At 29.2% G+C, this 16,454-nt stretch overlaps 1 protein-coding gene across 1 annotated transcript in view; it reads left to right on the top strand.

Moving 5' to 3' along the window:
• Positions 1–16,168, top strand: part of LOC140048656 (VWFA and cache domain-containing protein 1-like) — a 36,346-nt gene extending 20,178 nt beyond the window's left edge. The window contains exons 16-18 of the mRNA XM_072093426.1: positions 14,377–14,455; positions 15,105–15,191; positions 16,005–16,168. Coding sequence (XP_071949527.1) covers positions 14,377–14,455; positions 15,105–15,191; positions 16,005–16,021 — 183 coding nt within the window. The 3' untranslated portion in view covers positions 16,022–16,168. The remainder of the gene's footprint in view (positions 1–14,376; positions 14,456–15,104; positions 15,192–16,004) is intronic.
• Positions 16,169–16,454: the final 286 nt, after the last annotated feature.

Genomic DNA, 16,454 nt, shown 5'->3' with positions numbered 1-16,454 from the left:
TATGAAATAATTTCATTGAAATAGCTCTAGGTTTGATTTTTTAGGGTGAAAAATGTAAACTTTGGATAAATTGACAGATTTTACCATGTAAACTGTGCAAACTTTAAAAAAACACCCCACATACATCATCCAAACAACTTAATATTGATTATACCACTACTAGAACTATAAAAGAGGACAATTTATGAAATCATTTTATTAAAATAGTTCTAGGTATAAATTGACACATTTTACCATGTAAACTGTGCAAACTTTTAAAAAACACCCCACAAACATCATCCAAACCACTTAATATTGATTATATCATTATTAGAACTATAAAAGAGGACAATTTATGAAATAGTTTTATTGAAATGGCTCTAAGATTTTTTTAGGAGTGAAAAATGTCAATTTTGGATAATTGACAGATTTTACCATGTAAACTGCGTAAACTTAATTAAAAAATACCCCACAAACATCATTCAAACAATTGAATACTGATTATACCACTACTAGAACTATAAAAGAAGACAATTTATGAAATCATTTTATTAAAATGTTCTAGGTTTGACATTTTTGGGGTGATTATGAAATAATTTTATTGAAATAGCTCTAGGAATAAATTGACACATTTTACCATGTAAACTGTGCAAACTTTTAAAAAACACCCCACAAACATCATCCAAACCACTTTGATTATATCCTTATTAGAACCATAAAAAGAGGACAATTTATGAAATAATTTTATTGAAATGGCTCTAAGATTTTTTTAGGAGTGAAAAATGTCAATTTTGGATAATTGACAGATTTTACCATGTAAACTGCGTAAACTTAATTAAAAAATACCCCACAAACATCATTCAAACAATTGAATACTGATTATACCACTACTAGAAATATAAAAGAAGACAATTTATAAAATCATTTTATTATTAAATAGCTCTAGGTTTGACATTTTTGGGGTAAAAAACCACTTAATATTGATTATCACTAAAACTATAAAAGAAGACAACTTATGAAATGATTTTATTGAAATAGGTCAAAATTTGACCTTTTGGATAAATTGAACTTTACAATGCAAAAAAGGCCATCTGCAAACATCCTTCAAACCACTTATTATATTAAGACAATATTAATATTTGAAGCAGATATAAAATGATGCATGCTCAGTTATCAAATGACTAGGCCTACACTGATCATATTTGATATTGGTATATAGACAATTAATATTAATTATTGTTGAGGTAGTTCAAACTATGATTACACTGATCATATCCAAAATTGTGATATAGAATATTATTAATAGTTATGGAAAAGATAGATATTAAAAAACTAAACAGATCATATCCAACAGTTTGATATAGATTATTAATATTAATTAATGATGATGCAGATATTAAAAGATTTTTGCTCAGTTATCAATTTATGACTACACTGATCATATCCAACTATGTGATATAGATTATTAATAATAATTATTGATGAAATAGATATTGAAAGATGCGTGCTCAGTTATCAAATTATGACTACACTAATCATATCCAACATTGTGATATAGATTATTAATAATAATTATTGATGAGGTAGATATTAAAGATGCATGCTCAGTTATCAAACTATGACTACACTGATCATATCCAACATTGTGATATAGGATATTATTAATAGTTATTGATAAGGTAGATATTAAAAAACCAAACAGATCATATCCAACAGTGTAATATAGATTATTAATTCTTCTTCTTTATTGTATCAAACAAAAACAATTTCAATACAAAAGGTAGCCAAGGTATAGCCGAAGCTAATCAAGCTTGGTACCTTTTATCTTAACTAACTTAAGCTACAAAATTAACAAATAAATAACAGAACTTAAAAGAAAATAAAAATTTGATAACGTCAAAAACCAAACAAAAAATGTTGAATAATAAATAAATAACATAACATAACATAAAGTGCTGTATGTACTATACTGTAATAAACAAAACCATATCAGTTCAATAGATAATATCTGATGAATTAACAACATATAAAACATTGTAAATTATAGATTATTCTTTTATATACTTAAATAAAAGTAATTCTAAAGATGTATGCTCAGTTATCAAATTATGACTACACTAATCATATCCAACATTGTGATATAGGATATTATTAATAGTCATTGATAAGGTAGATATTAAAAGATGCATGCTCAGTTATCATATTATGACTACACTGATCATATTGAACAATGCAATATAGATTATTAATATTAATTATTGATGAGGTAGATATTAAAAGATGCGTGCTCAGTTATCAAATTATGACTAACACTGATCATATCCAACAATGTGATATAGGACATTATTAATAGTTATTGATAAGGTAGTTATTAAAAGATGTGTGCTCAGTTATCAAATTTTGACTACAAAGATCATATCCAACATTGTGATGTAGATTTATATTAATATTAATTATTGATGATGTAGATATTATAAGATGCATGCTAAGTTATCAAATTGTTACTACACGGATCATATTTGATATTGTGATTGATGATATATTCATATAAAGAGTGTACAATACTCACAGTATTTTTTAATCCATCCACATGAAGAAGAGACACAAGAGTTGTTTGAAATTGTGAAGCCTCACAACCTTACTAATTGTGATGACATTTAATATAATATTACAGCCATACACAAACAGTAAGGTAGTTAGGGTCACTACAATCTATTAAAATAATTAACATTAATTTAACTGGAAACATTGTTAATTATCAGTTTGAGTTTGACTTTTGTCTCTTTTGTTGTAGAATTGAATCTCTGTTTATCCATTGCTTTCAACCTGAAAATAAACAGGCCTAATACCTTGGCATTAGCAATGAAATCAACTTACACACTGATGAATCTTAATACTCCTACCTACCTATCTAATATTTTATATAGATAGGCTGTCTATGACCCCCCAGCCTATCCCTAGCTAGGCCTATGCCTCTCTAGACCATTCTGCTGGCTAGCTAGCAAGGCCCTAGGCCTATAATTAATAGCACAGGTCTCATATAGATAGGCCTAGAGTGTTTAGACTGAGCCTGGTTATATGCCTATTTATTTAACTAGGACTAGGCAGGCCTAATCAGCCTAAACTAAGGCCTAATAAACTAGTCTAGGCCCTAACTAGAATACATAGAGCTAGCTAGTTAGGCAGCCTAGGCCTAGCTACTTATTAGCTAGTAAGTAGGCCTAGCTAGCTAGCCTACAAGTTCCCTAGTAGGGCCTAACCAGGTGGGCCTACTAGCCTAGCCTACTACTCTAGCTAGGCTAGATCTTTCTATTTCTAGGCCTAGCTAGACAAGGCTAGCCATATAGTAGGCCTAGTAGTACTAGGCCTACCTAGTTTTTAGGCCTAAACTATTAGCTAGAGTATAGAGTTGCTAGCCTAACTAGGCCTAGGCTAGGCCCTAGCTAGCCAGCTAGGCCTAGACTAGGCTAGCCTATAGGCCTGCCCTCTACCTAGGCCTAGGCTAGGCCTACTAGGCCTAGGCCTAATCTGCCCTTTTTGGAGGCTAAAATATTGTCTGAAATAAGCTATGACCTACAAATATAGCTTAACTATCTGTTTAAGGGTGACACTGATGATGGGTAATCAATAAAATATGCTTCTAAATCTACCTTTTTGGCTTGCAATCATAATATCCAGTCTAGCCTAGGCCTAGGCCTGCACGGATCAGGTAGCGAAACGAACGAAGTGAGAGCAGAGAGCTGAGGAGAGGAGGAGGCCTCCTCCTCCTCCAGGTATATAAACTATACCAAATTGGCGAGTAAATCATGTTTTACTTTTTAAACCTCGCAACGTCTGGTTGAAAAGGCTACTCGGACCAATAATTTCTATTAGCCTAGGGGTTATTGCGATTTGGACGTTTCTGATTGGCTGTAGCCATGGACTATATTGATTAACACTGTTCTGATTGGTTGTAGCTTTGAATACATCTTCTCGGAACTCGTCCTTAATACAATAGCAATTTAGCACAGTGTTTTACTATATAACCAGATAAATAATAGAAAACATTTAATAATTTGATAAATGACATTTAAATAGCAATTTAGGTAAATGTCTTTTGAAATGAAATTAAATAAATTATAACCAATTTGGTTAGAGTAAAACACAATGATAAAGAATAGGAAACATTTAATAATATGATAAATTACATTTACATAGCAATTTAGCACTGTGTTTTACTATAACCAATTTGGTTAGAGTAAAACACAATGATAAAGAATAAGAAACATTTAATAACATGATAAATGACATTTAGCAATTTAGCACTGTGTTTTACTATAACCAATTTGGTTAGAGTAAAGCACAATGATAAAGAATAGGAAACATTTAATAACATGATAAATGACATTCACATAGCAATTTAGCACTGTGTTTTACTATAACCAATCAGATTAGAGTAAAACACAATGATAAAGAATAGGAAACATTTAATAATATGATATATAACATTTACATAGCAATTTAGCACTGTGTTTTACTATAACCAATTTGATTAGAGTAAAACACAACGATAAAGAATAGGAAACATTTAATAACATGATAAATTACATTTACATAGCAATTTATCACTGTGTTTTACTATAACCAATTTGGTTAGAGTAAAACACAATGATAAAGAATAGGAAACATTTAATAATATGATAAATTACATTTACATAGCAATTTATCACTGTGTTTTACTATAACCAATTTGGTTAGAGTAAAACACAATGATAAAGAATAAGAAACATTTAATAACATGATAAATGACATTCACATAGCAATTTAGCACTGTGTTTTACTATAACCAATCAGATTAGAGTAAAACACAATGATAAAGAATAGGAAACATTTAATAATATGATATATAACATTTACATAGCAATTTAGCACTGTGTTTTACTATAACCAATTTGATTAGAGTAAAACTCAACGATAAAGAATAGGAAACATTTAATAACATGATAAATTACATTTACATAGCAATTTATCACTGTGTTTTACTATAACCAATTTGGTTAGAGTAAAACACAATGATAAAGAATAGGAAACATTTAATAATATGATAAATTACATTTACATAGCAATTTATCACTGTGTTTTACTATAACCAATTTGGTTAGAGTAAAACACAATGATAAAGAATAGGAATTTAATAATATGATATATAACATTTACATAGCAATTTAGCACTGTGTTTTACTATAACCAATTTGGTTATGGTAAAGCACAATGATAAAGAATAGGAAACATTTAAAAATATGATAAATGACATTCACATAGCAATTTAGCACTGTGTTTTACTATACCAATTTGATTAGGGTAAAACACAATGATAAAGAATATGAAACATTTAATAATATGATAAATTGCTAGCACTGTGTTTTACTATACCAATTTAGTTTTGGATAAAGAATATGAATTTAAAGAATGGATATAATATGATATGATACAATATGATTTTCTCCCAATTAGTAAGACATTTTGGAATACTGCGTGCGTAGTGCACCTAACAAGATCATGTTCGCTATTTAAAACTCACATTTTAAAACCGTAAACGCATAAATTTGCGGACATACTCGTAAAACACACTTCCAGAGATTTAATAATTTTAACAGTACTACAAAATCCATAATATAAAGTAGTATAGATTTGTACAAAAAGAGCAGAACAATTAAATTAACTGTCATTACATCTACTGAACTGTCTCATTACATCTACTGAAAATTTCATCGCGATGAATTTATTTATAATACACCAATCAGATCACACGCAATTAGTATGGAATGCCAGTTTAGGCGATGATAAAATTGCGTCAATGATGCAATGAAAATTGCGTCGATGTGATGAAAATTGCGTCGATGAATATAGTATTGATGTAATGATGTGATGAACATTGCGTCGATGAAAATTGCGTCGATGTAATGAAAATTGCGTTAATGTGATGAAAATTGCGTCGATGAAAATTGCGTCGATGAAAACTGCATCGATGAAAACTGCATCGATGAAAAAAAAAAAAAATTTTCATCGATGCAGTTTTCATCGATGAAAATTGCGATCTCCCTGCCGGTATGATTTGAATATGATGTCATGGATGCTGGACATCTGGATTTTATGTACTGAACTGGTGGATTAACGGAAGCAATTAGCTAGAAGATATAATGTGTCCGAAAGGACAATAATGGATCCATTGCTAAAATGTGTTGACAATAAATCACTAAAATGTTAATCAGTGCATATATTTCAACATTGTTTTAGTGCGCGATCACTGTGCGCTTGTCTATAACGCGCGCTAGCGCAAGCGGTAAACATGTTTATCATATCAAAATATTCAGAAACCGTCAATTTTTAGCAACATAATAACATTATTAACATCATTATTAACATCATCATTTACTTTACTAGTAGTCATTTTCATCATTGATTGAATTAAAACCATTTGGAATTTTCATAATCAATTAAATTCATCACATCAATTTTCATCGATGCAGTTTTCATCGACGCAATTTTCATCGATGCAGTTTTCATCGACGCAATTTTCATCGACGCAATTTTCATCGATGCAATTTTCATCGACGCAATGTAAATTGCGTCGACGCAATCTACATTGCATCGACGCAATCTACATTGCGTCGATGCAATTTTCATCGACGCAATTTCATCATCGATGCAATTTTTATCATCGCCAAAAACTTGTGTAAAACGGCGTTCCATAAGTGACGAATCGCATATTCGCCGTTTATTGTTGAGGCGCGTAAACAGTGTGCGCAATGCACGTTTTCTTCTCATGACGAGACGAATCGATATTCGACTCTTCGTGTGACGAATAATCGCCAAATTATAATTAATATAATTAATTAATGAAATAAGATACGCAGTTGATGTTTGCATCAATTGTTCTTTAGAATAAATACTTTCGAAATACAAAACAAAAAATGTGTGGTGAGTGACGATATGTTCAATCATGGACCTATAAATTACTAATTTATAGGTCCATGATTCAATATCTGTAGCTTCAATCCAAACATAATGTAACAGAAAATTCGAAGCGTAAAAAACGTTCGTTTACACAACATTTTTTTTTATACTTTATTATTGATTATTATATTATACAGGAATACTATTTATTTCCTCATTTCTACCCAAGAATAAACAATTTTTGGATATAATACTTTATGTGAATTACATTACCAAAATATTAAAATGAGGATAAAAAAACATCGCGTAAAATACTCGTACTCAAAAGCTTCTGAAATTTGTAGATATATGTCATGAAAAAGAAATTTGACATTCCCAATAATTTTTTTTTTGAAAAAATGTAATTATATGAAACATACAATTTACATAGTTTATCATTGTTTTTTATTAGAACCAATATGGTTACACAGTTAAACATAGTGATAAAGAATAGATACTTGTTAGGTTACTACCCTACCCTCTAGTTTGAAGCGACATTATAAATTCATCGAGAAAAAAAACGTATCGTATTCAGAAACGTTTGACATTTTGTATAGATATGTTCAATAAGACAAAACAAATTATAAATTTCAAGACAAATCGATGATTTCCATTATTTGCATTTCTAAAAATTCACACTTATGAAAGACCATACATTTTCAATATTTCCTTTTTTCTGTGTACCGAGTTTAGAAACTTTTTGAATACCAGACGTATTTTTTTGTGATGCTTTTTCATTTGAATTGTAGTATAAAATGTCATTGAAACGAGATAAAAATCATACAAGACATGTTATAATAGGTTGCTCTATATACATAACAAAATTAGTTCTTTTTTTTTGGTAAGAATCGCCAATGAAGTAGAAAGTTATTTCAGATGTAGTGTGCATTTATACGTCATTAATAGTAGGCCTAAAATATAATATTAAATATTATAAAGAATATCAAACATTTTATGTTATGAAAAATAAAATTGACATATAAGTTTATCATTGTGTTTTACTATAACCATTTTGGTTAAAAGTTAAACACAGTGAGTGATAAAGAATAGAACTGTTTTAGTTTATTTAACCCTAACCCTAGTTTGAAGCGATCACATATTTAATATTCATCGCTAAAAATACGTATCGTCTTGAAAAACGTTTGATATTTGGTAGATATGTTCAATATAGGTTCTTACATCTAAAATGCAAAAGAAATATCCTAATAGTTTTATTTTGATTTCTGAGAATCATCAATGAAGTAAAAATGTGTTGGAAATGTATTGTCTTTCATAAGTGTAAATGTTTAGAAATGCAAATTATTAAAATCACGAATTTGTCTTGAAACTTTTATTTTTTGTTTGTTTTATAGACGTAAGAACCTATTGAACATATTTACCAAATTTCAAATGTTTCTGAATACGATACGTATTTTTTCGCGATGAATTAAGTATGTGATCGCTTCAAACTAAGGTTAGAGTTATATAACCTAAAACAGTGTCTATTCTTTATCATTGTGTTTAACTGTGTAACCAAATTGGTTCTGTAAAACAAGATGATAAACTATGTAACTTGTATTTATTATTATTACATTATATGTATCCTATAATGTAATATGAAAAATAAAATGTACATAGTTTATCATTGTGTTGTACTAAAACCAATTTGGTTACAAGTTAAACACAGTGTTAAAGAATGGAACTGTTAGGTTATTTAACCCTAACCCTAGTTTGAAGCGATCACATACTTAATTCATCGATAAAAATATACGTATCGTCTTAAAAAACGTTTGAAATTTGGTACATGTTCAATATAGGTTCTTACATCTATAATGTAAAAGAAATATCATAATTTGTTTTATTTTGATTTCTGGGAATCATCAATGAAGTAAAAATGTGTTGGAAAATGTATGGTATTTCATAAGTGTACATTTTTAGAAATGCAAATTATTAAAATCACGAATTTTTTGTGAAATTTATATTTTTTGTTTGTTTTATAGACGTAAGAACCTATTAAACATATCTAACAAATTTCAAAAGTTTCTAAATACGATACGTACTTTTTCGCGATGAATTTATTATGTCGCTTCAAACTAGGGTTAGGGTTATATAACCTAAAACAGTATCTATTCTTTATCACTGTGTTTAACTGTGTTACCAAATTGGTTCTGTAAAACAAGATGATAAACTATGTAACTTGTATTTATTATATTATTACATTATATGTATCCTATTCTTTTCATAACGTTTAGATAATAAGATATGTTTAATATAATATTTTGCTATGTAAATAATATCATATAATAAATGTTTCATTATCATTGTGTTTTACTGTAACCAAATTGGCTATAGTAAAACACAATACTAAATTTGTATGTAAATGTATCATATTATTATATGTTTCCTATTCTTAATTTGTGTTTTACTGTATCCAGCACAGTGCTAAATATCATTTATCATAGTTAAAATGTTTTACTCTAACCAAATTGGTTATAGTAAAAGACAGTGATAAATTACTATGTAAATGTCATTTATCATATTATTGAATGTTTCATATTCTTTATCATTGTGCTTTACTCTAATCAAATTGGTTATTGTAAAACACAGTGCTAAATTTCTATGTGAATGTCATTTATCATGTTATTAAAATGTTTCCCATTCTTTATCATTGTGTTTTACTCTAACCAAATTGGTTATAGTAAAACACAGTGCTAAATTGCTATGTAATGACATTTATCATATTATTAAATGTTTCCTATTCTATATCATTGTGCTTTACCATAACCAAATTGGTTATAGTAAAACATTGTGCTAAATTGCTAGCTATGTAAATAATCATTATTATTAAATGTTTCCTATTCTTTGTCATTGTGTTTTACTCTAACCAAATTGGTTATAGTAAAACACAGTGCTAAATTGCTATGTAATGACATTTATCATATTATTAAATGTTTCCTATTCTATATCATTGTGCTTTACCATAACCAAATTGGTTATAGTAAAACACAGTGATAAATTGCTATGTAAATGTCATTTATCATATTATTAAATGTTTCCTATTCTTTATCATTATGTTTTACTTTAACCAAATTGGTTATAGTAAAACACAGTGCTAAATTGCTATGTAAATGTCATTTATCATATTATTAAATGTTTCCTATTCTATATCATTGTGCTTTACCATAACCAAATTGGTTATAGTAAAACACAGTGATAAATTGCTATGTAAATGTCATTTATCATATTATTAAATGTTTCCTATTCTATATCATTGTGTTTTACTATAACCAAATTGGTTATAGTAAAACACAGTGCTAAATTGCTATGTAAATAATCCTTATTATTAAATATTTCCTATTCTTTATCATTGTGTTTTACTCTAACCAAATTGGTTATAGTAAAACACAGTGCTAAATTGCTATGTAATGACATTTATCATGTTATTAAATGTTTCCTATTCTTTATCATTGTGTTTTACTTTAACCAAATTGGTTATAGTAAAACACAGTGCTAAATTGCTATGTAAATGTTATATATCATATTATTAAATTCCTATTCTTTATCATTCTGCTTTACTTTAACCAAATTGGTTATAGTAAAACACAGTGCTAAATTGCTATGTAAATGTCATTTATCATATTATTAAGTGTTTCCTATTCTTTATCATTGTGTTTTACTTTAACCAAATTGGTTATAGTAAAACACAGTGCTAAATTGCTATGTAAATGTCATTTATCAAATTATTAAATGTTTCCTATTCTATATCATTGTGTTTTACTCTAACCAAATTGGTTATAGTAAAACACAGTGCTAAATTGCTATGTGAATGTCATATATCATATTATTAAATGTTTCCTATTCTTTATCATTGTGTTTTACTATAACCAAATTGGTTATAGTAAAACACAGTGCTAAATTGCTATGTAAATAATCATTATTATTAAATGTTTCCTATTCTTTATCATTGTGTTTTACTCTAACCAAATTGGTTATAGTAAAACACAGTGATAAATTGCTATGTAAATGTCATTTATCATATTATTAAATGTTTCCTATTCTATATCATTGTGTTTTACTATAACCAAATTGGTTATAGTAAAACACAGTGCTAAATTGCTATGTAAATAATCATTATTATTAAATATTTCCTAATCTTTATCATTGTGTTTTACTCTAACCAAATTGGTTATAGTAAAACACAGTGCTAAATTGCTATGTAAATAATCATTATTATTAAATGTTTCCTATTCTTTATCATTGTGTTTTACTCTAACCAAATTGGTTATAGTAAAACACAGTGATAAATTGCTATGTAAATGTCATTTATCATATTATTAAATGTTTCCTATTCTATATCATTGTGTTTTACTATAACCAAATTGGTTATAGTAAAACACAGTGCTAAATTGCTATGTAAATAATCATTATTATTAAATATTTCCTAATCTTTATCATTGTGTTTTACTCTAACCAAATTGGTTATAGTAAAACACAGTGCTAAATTGCTATGTAAATGTCATATATCATATTATTAAATTCCTATTCTTTATCATTCTGCTTTACTTTAACCAAATTGGTTATAGTAAAACACAGTGCTAAATTGCTATGTAAATGTCATTTATCATATTATTAAGTGTTTCCTATTCTTTATCATTGTGTTTTACTTTAACCAAATTGGTTATAGTAAAACACAGTGCTAATTGCTATGTAAATGTCATTTATCAAATTATTAAATGTTTCCTATTCTATATCATTGTGTTTTACTCTAACCAAATTGGTTATAGTAAAACACAGTGCTAAATTACTATGTGAATGTCATATGTCATATTATTAAATGTTTCCTATTCTTTATCATTGTGTTTTACTCTAACCAAATTGGTTATAGTAAAACACAGTGCTAAATTGCTATGTAAATGTCATATATCATATTATTAAATTCCTATTCTTTATCATTCTGCTTTACTTTAACCAAATTGTTTATAGTAAAACACAGTGCTAAATTGCTATGTAAATGTCATTTATCAAATTATTAAATGTTTCCTATTCTATATCATTGTGTTTTACTCTAACCAAATTGGTTATAGTAAAACACAGTGCTAAATTGCTATGTGAATGTCATATATCATATTATTAAATGTTTCCTATTCTTTATCATTGTGTTTTACTATAACCAAATTGGTTATAGTAAAACACAGTGCTAAATTGCTATGTAAATAATCATTACTATTAAATGTTTCCTATTCTTTATCATTGTGTTTTACTCTAACCAAATTGGTTATAGTAAAACACAGTGATAAATTGCTATGTAAATGTCATTTATCATATTATTAAATGTTTCCTATTCTATATCATTGTGTTTTACTATAACCAAATTGGTTATAGTAAAACACAGTGCTAAATTGCTATGTAAATAATCATTATTATTAAATATTTCCTAATCTTTATCATTGTGTTTTACTCTAACCAAATTGGTTATAGTAAAACACAGTGCTAAATTGCTATGTAAATGTCATATATCATATTATTAAATTCCTATTCTTTATCATTCTGCTTTACTTTAACCAAATTGGTTATAGTAAAACACAGTGCTAAATTGCTATGTAAATGTCATTTATCATATTATTAAGTGTTTCCTATTCTTTATCATTGTGTTTTACTTTAACCAAATTGGTTATAGTAAAACACAGTGCAAATTGCTATGTAAATGTCATTTATCAAATTATTAAATGTTTCCTATTCTATATCATTGTGTTTTACTCTAACCAAATTGGTTATAGTAAAACACAGTGCTAAATTGCTATGTGAATGTCATTTATCATATTATTAAGTGTTTCCTATTCTTTATCATTGTGTTTTACTTTAACCAAATTGGTTATAGTAAAACACAGTGCAAATTGCTATGTAAATGTCATTTATCAAATTATTAAATGTTTCCTATTCTATATCATTGTGTTTTACTCTAACCAAATTGGTTATAGTAAAACACAGTGCTAAATTGCTATGTGAATGTCATATATCATATTATTAAATGTTTCCTATTCTTTATCATTGTGTTTTACTCTAACCAAATTGGTTATAGTAAAACACAGTGCTAAATTGCTATGTAAATGTCATATATCATATTATTAAATTCCTATTCTTTATCATTCTGCTTTACTTTGACCAAATTGTTTATAGTAAAACACAGTGCTAAATTGCTATGTAAATGTCATTTATCGTATTATTAAATGTTGCCTATTCTATATCATTGTGTTTTACTCTAACCAAATTGGTTATAGTAAAACACAGTGATAAATTGCTATGTAATGACATTTATCATATTATTAAATGTTTCCTATTCTTTATCATTGTGTTTTACTCTAACCAAATTGGTTATTGTAAAACACAGTATATTTTACCTCAACAACATCGCCGCAAAATTGTTTATACGTTTATTTTGATTGGCTAACTAAAGTACGGTCTAATGAATATTGATATCAGAAGATTCCCTAGCTTAGTGAAAAAGTTTTATTACCAAAAATATGCTGATTACGTCACTACCGGAAGTTGTAGTCTAGCATGATGCAGACGCAATTGATTATGTACGTTTGTTAAACATATAAAAAGCTGTAAATTACCACAAAACGACAATAGGAAAGAATTCAAAGAAATGCCCTACGTGTTCAAAATCATTGTTTTAATATAGTCTGTATGTATAACTAACAATTGACCTTGTGGAAGAGCGTATAAATTTAATTTAAAGTAAAACATGATTTACTCGCCAATTTGGTATTGGATATATAGCTCCCTCCTCGGCCTAGGTTTCAGGCAGAAAAGAACATCTTGAGTTTGTGTAATTATATATCTATTTATAGTTATTTTAAAATATATCCCTAACATTTAAAAAATTATATATATTACTGACAATTAATTCTAAGAATGATACTCTATCTAATGATATAATCAATTAAATGTATTTTCCGTACGAAATTAATTATATACGAGGATGGCATAAGTGATAGTTCTCTGTTATCAAAAAACAACTACATACTATACCTGTCAAATGGCGATATTTCTGTATTTTTTTCAATCAATTGCTTGCTTGCGAGTATTATATAAGGTATGGTTTAAAGATCTTTGGTTATGTTCGGCTTCGGGATGTTATACCATACTTAGGCCTAGGCTAGGCTAGGCTATTATAGGGGTCGTCGGTTTCGTGTTATGGGTCGTCCAATTCTAGGTCGTCCAATTCGAGGTCGCCCGGGTCGTTGGGGTCGTCCAATTCGAGGTCGTCGCTTTCTACACACCCGCCTTTGACAACCCAGCGCCAGATTATTTTTCATTAAGTTAAGTTATTAAGATTAATGTGGATGGTGCCACCACCTTTATTTAGTTCATTTTCTATCCTAATACAGCAATCACCCACGTATATTACAATCTACATATTTTTACATCCTAATAAAGGTTGAAGGCACAACACTTGTAGCAGTGTTGGCCTTGGTTGAAGAGGACATAGCTCAACTTTTTAGACAAGAGATAACTGGTGAGTGTTTGTCATATTCTAATCAATGTAAGGTATTTATATTTTGTTCTCAAACAAACTGAGGAACTGAGGAAATTCAGATTAGGCCCTCCGTGGACCAATGGCAGCAGCCAGCCAGATCAGCACACCGGGAGACGATCCCCTACTATTTGCGAATAGTGTACCAAGTCCTTTAACGTGCACTATGTATACATGACCAATGGCTTTAAGCAATGAGAGCAAAGCATCTTGCCTAAGGATACAGTTGGTATGGTACAGATAGGCTCGAACCCTTGCCTATCACATGCTAGTGTGATATTATCATTCCATCACTCTCCGGTAATACAGCACCCGCCGTGATTCCAGACGGTTTCCCATCCAGAATGCAACTGGGCCCAACATTGCTTAACTTTGGTGATCTGACGAGAACCGGTGATTCAACGCTGTAGTATAGTAGTTAAAGCAAAGGGAAGTGCACAATTGTGGTTGGTAAGCCCTAAACAAATTGTGGGAAGCTTAATGTTGGAAGACTGAAAACACTAAGAACAGAAATTAATCATGCGCAAATATTTCACTACTTTTTTATCTTTTCTATGGTGTTCCGAATATCAAATTTTTTGTGCCATATTTCTTTACGCAACTTTCAGCTGAGAATCTTTTTTGATTTTAGGAAACCCATTTGTGTACCATCGGATTGATATATGGAAACCCAGTGGAATAGTAGCATGCAATCACCTAGGTGATTATGCCACCGACAGTAAGTATTTTCATATAAGGCCATTATAAATAATACTTGAATCTATATGTATCCCATTGAACATTACAAATATTTCAGTATGTGAAAAAAAAAGGAAAAAAAGTACTATTTAATGATCGTTAAATAGTGCATAGTATTGAACGCTAAATGAGTATGCCAGGCTCTTATGTGTACATTGTGGAAAATGCCATATTATGAACAATCTATATATAGTATATCTATAACAATCGGGGGAAAAATGGCACATTTAGTGAGAGACTGGAGATTACTCAAATTGTTATTGGGAAACGCTCATAATGAATATCAGGAGCTTGAGGGGTTTGAGTAGTAGACCCCTGAAAAATGGAATTAGCAGCTTGAAAATAACTACAGTCAAATCTCCCAATACCAGACTTTCTGAAAACCGGAAACTCTCCCAAAACCAGACTTTTTTCGGGGTCTACAAGGTCCCAAATTCATTGTTACCATTAAAAACACATTCCGAATAGAATACCAGATTTTACAGAAAAATGTTTTAAAACTACAGTAGAACCACTGACGACCCCTTCGAGACAAAATGTATCCTTATTAGAAGTGTCGCTTTGATAGGAGTTAGCCATAATTGAACATTCATTTCACAAGGAATTGTCCCCATCATAAGAATGTCCCCATAGTGTCCCTAAAGGAATTTTTTTGTACAACAAGCAAAAATGCTTGTGTAACTTTTTGAAATGGAATCACTTTGATTCTCATATCTGCCTCAATTCTTGTTTGTTCATTAAAAAAATGATTTGATTTTTTATGATTTATTGAAAGATTGTATCTTCATTTCAGGATGGTATCAGAGATGAGGTTTTTATCACTCATTTAATAGATGATACATGGTTGAGTGATGTGAACAATGATAATGTTGCAACACGTTATATCGGCACAGCCAACGGCGTGTTGCGATTTTACCCCGGATTCAGAATGAATAAGTATCGAGATTTTACAAATGAACAATGGTACAGTATATACTCAGTTCATTTTTCCAGCCCAAATGTTAATTTAATTCAAAATATATCAGGGATATTAATACGAGAGAACTCCAAATAAAGGGACACATTTTGAGAATAAATTTTTCGATCTATTTCATCATTTTTAAGAATCCAATGAGTATTTTTCGAGGGAGTGAAGTTGAAAGAGTCGTGAGTTAAAACCCTGGTACTAGGTCAGGATTGAACCCTGGACCTTTGGATTAGAAGGCAAGCACATTAACCACCAAGCTATAGCTCCATTCCACAC

The sequence above is a fragment of the Antedon mediterranea genome, chromosome 5 (genome assembly GCF_964355755.1).
Source record: "Antedon mediterranea chromosome 5, ecAntMedi1.1, whole genome shotgun sequence".
Taxonomy (NCBI): Eukaryota; Metazoa; Echinodermata; class Crinoidea; order Comatulida; family Antedonidae; genus Antedon; species Antedon mediterranea.
The sequence above is the reverse complement of the archived record's forward strand: the minus strand, read 5'-3'. Positions and strand labels throughout refer to the sequence as shown.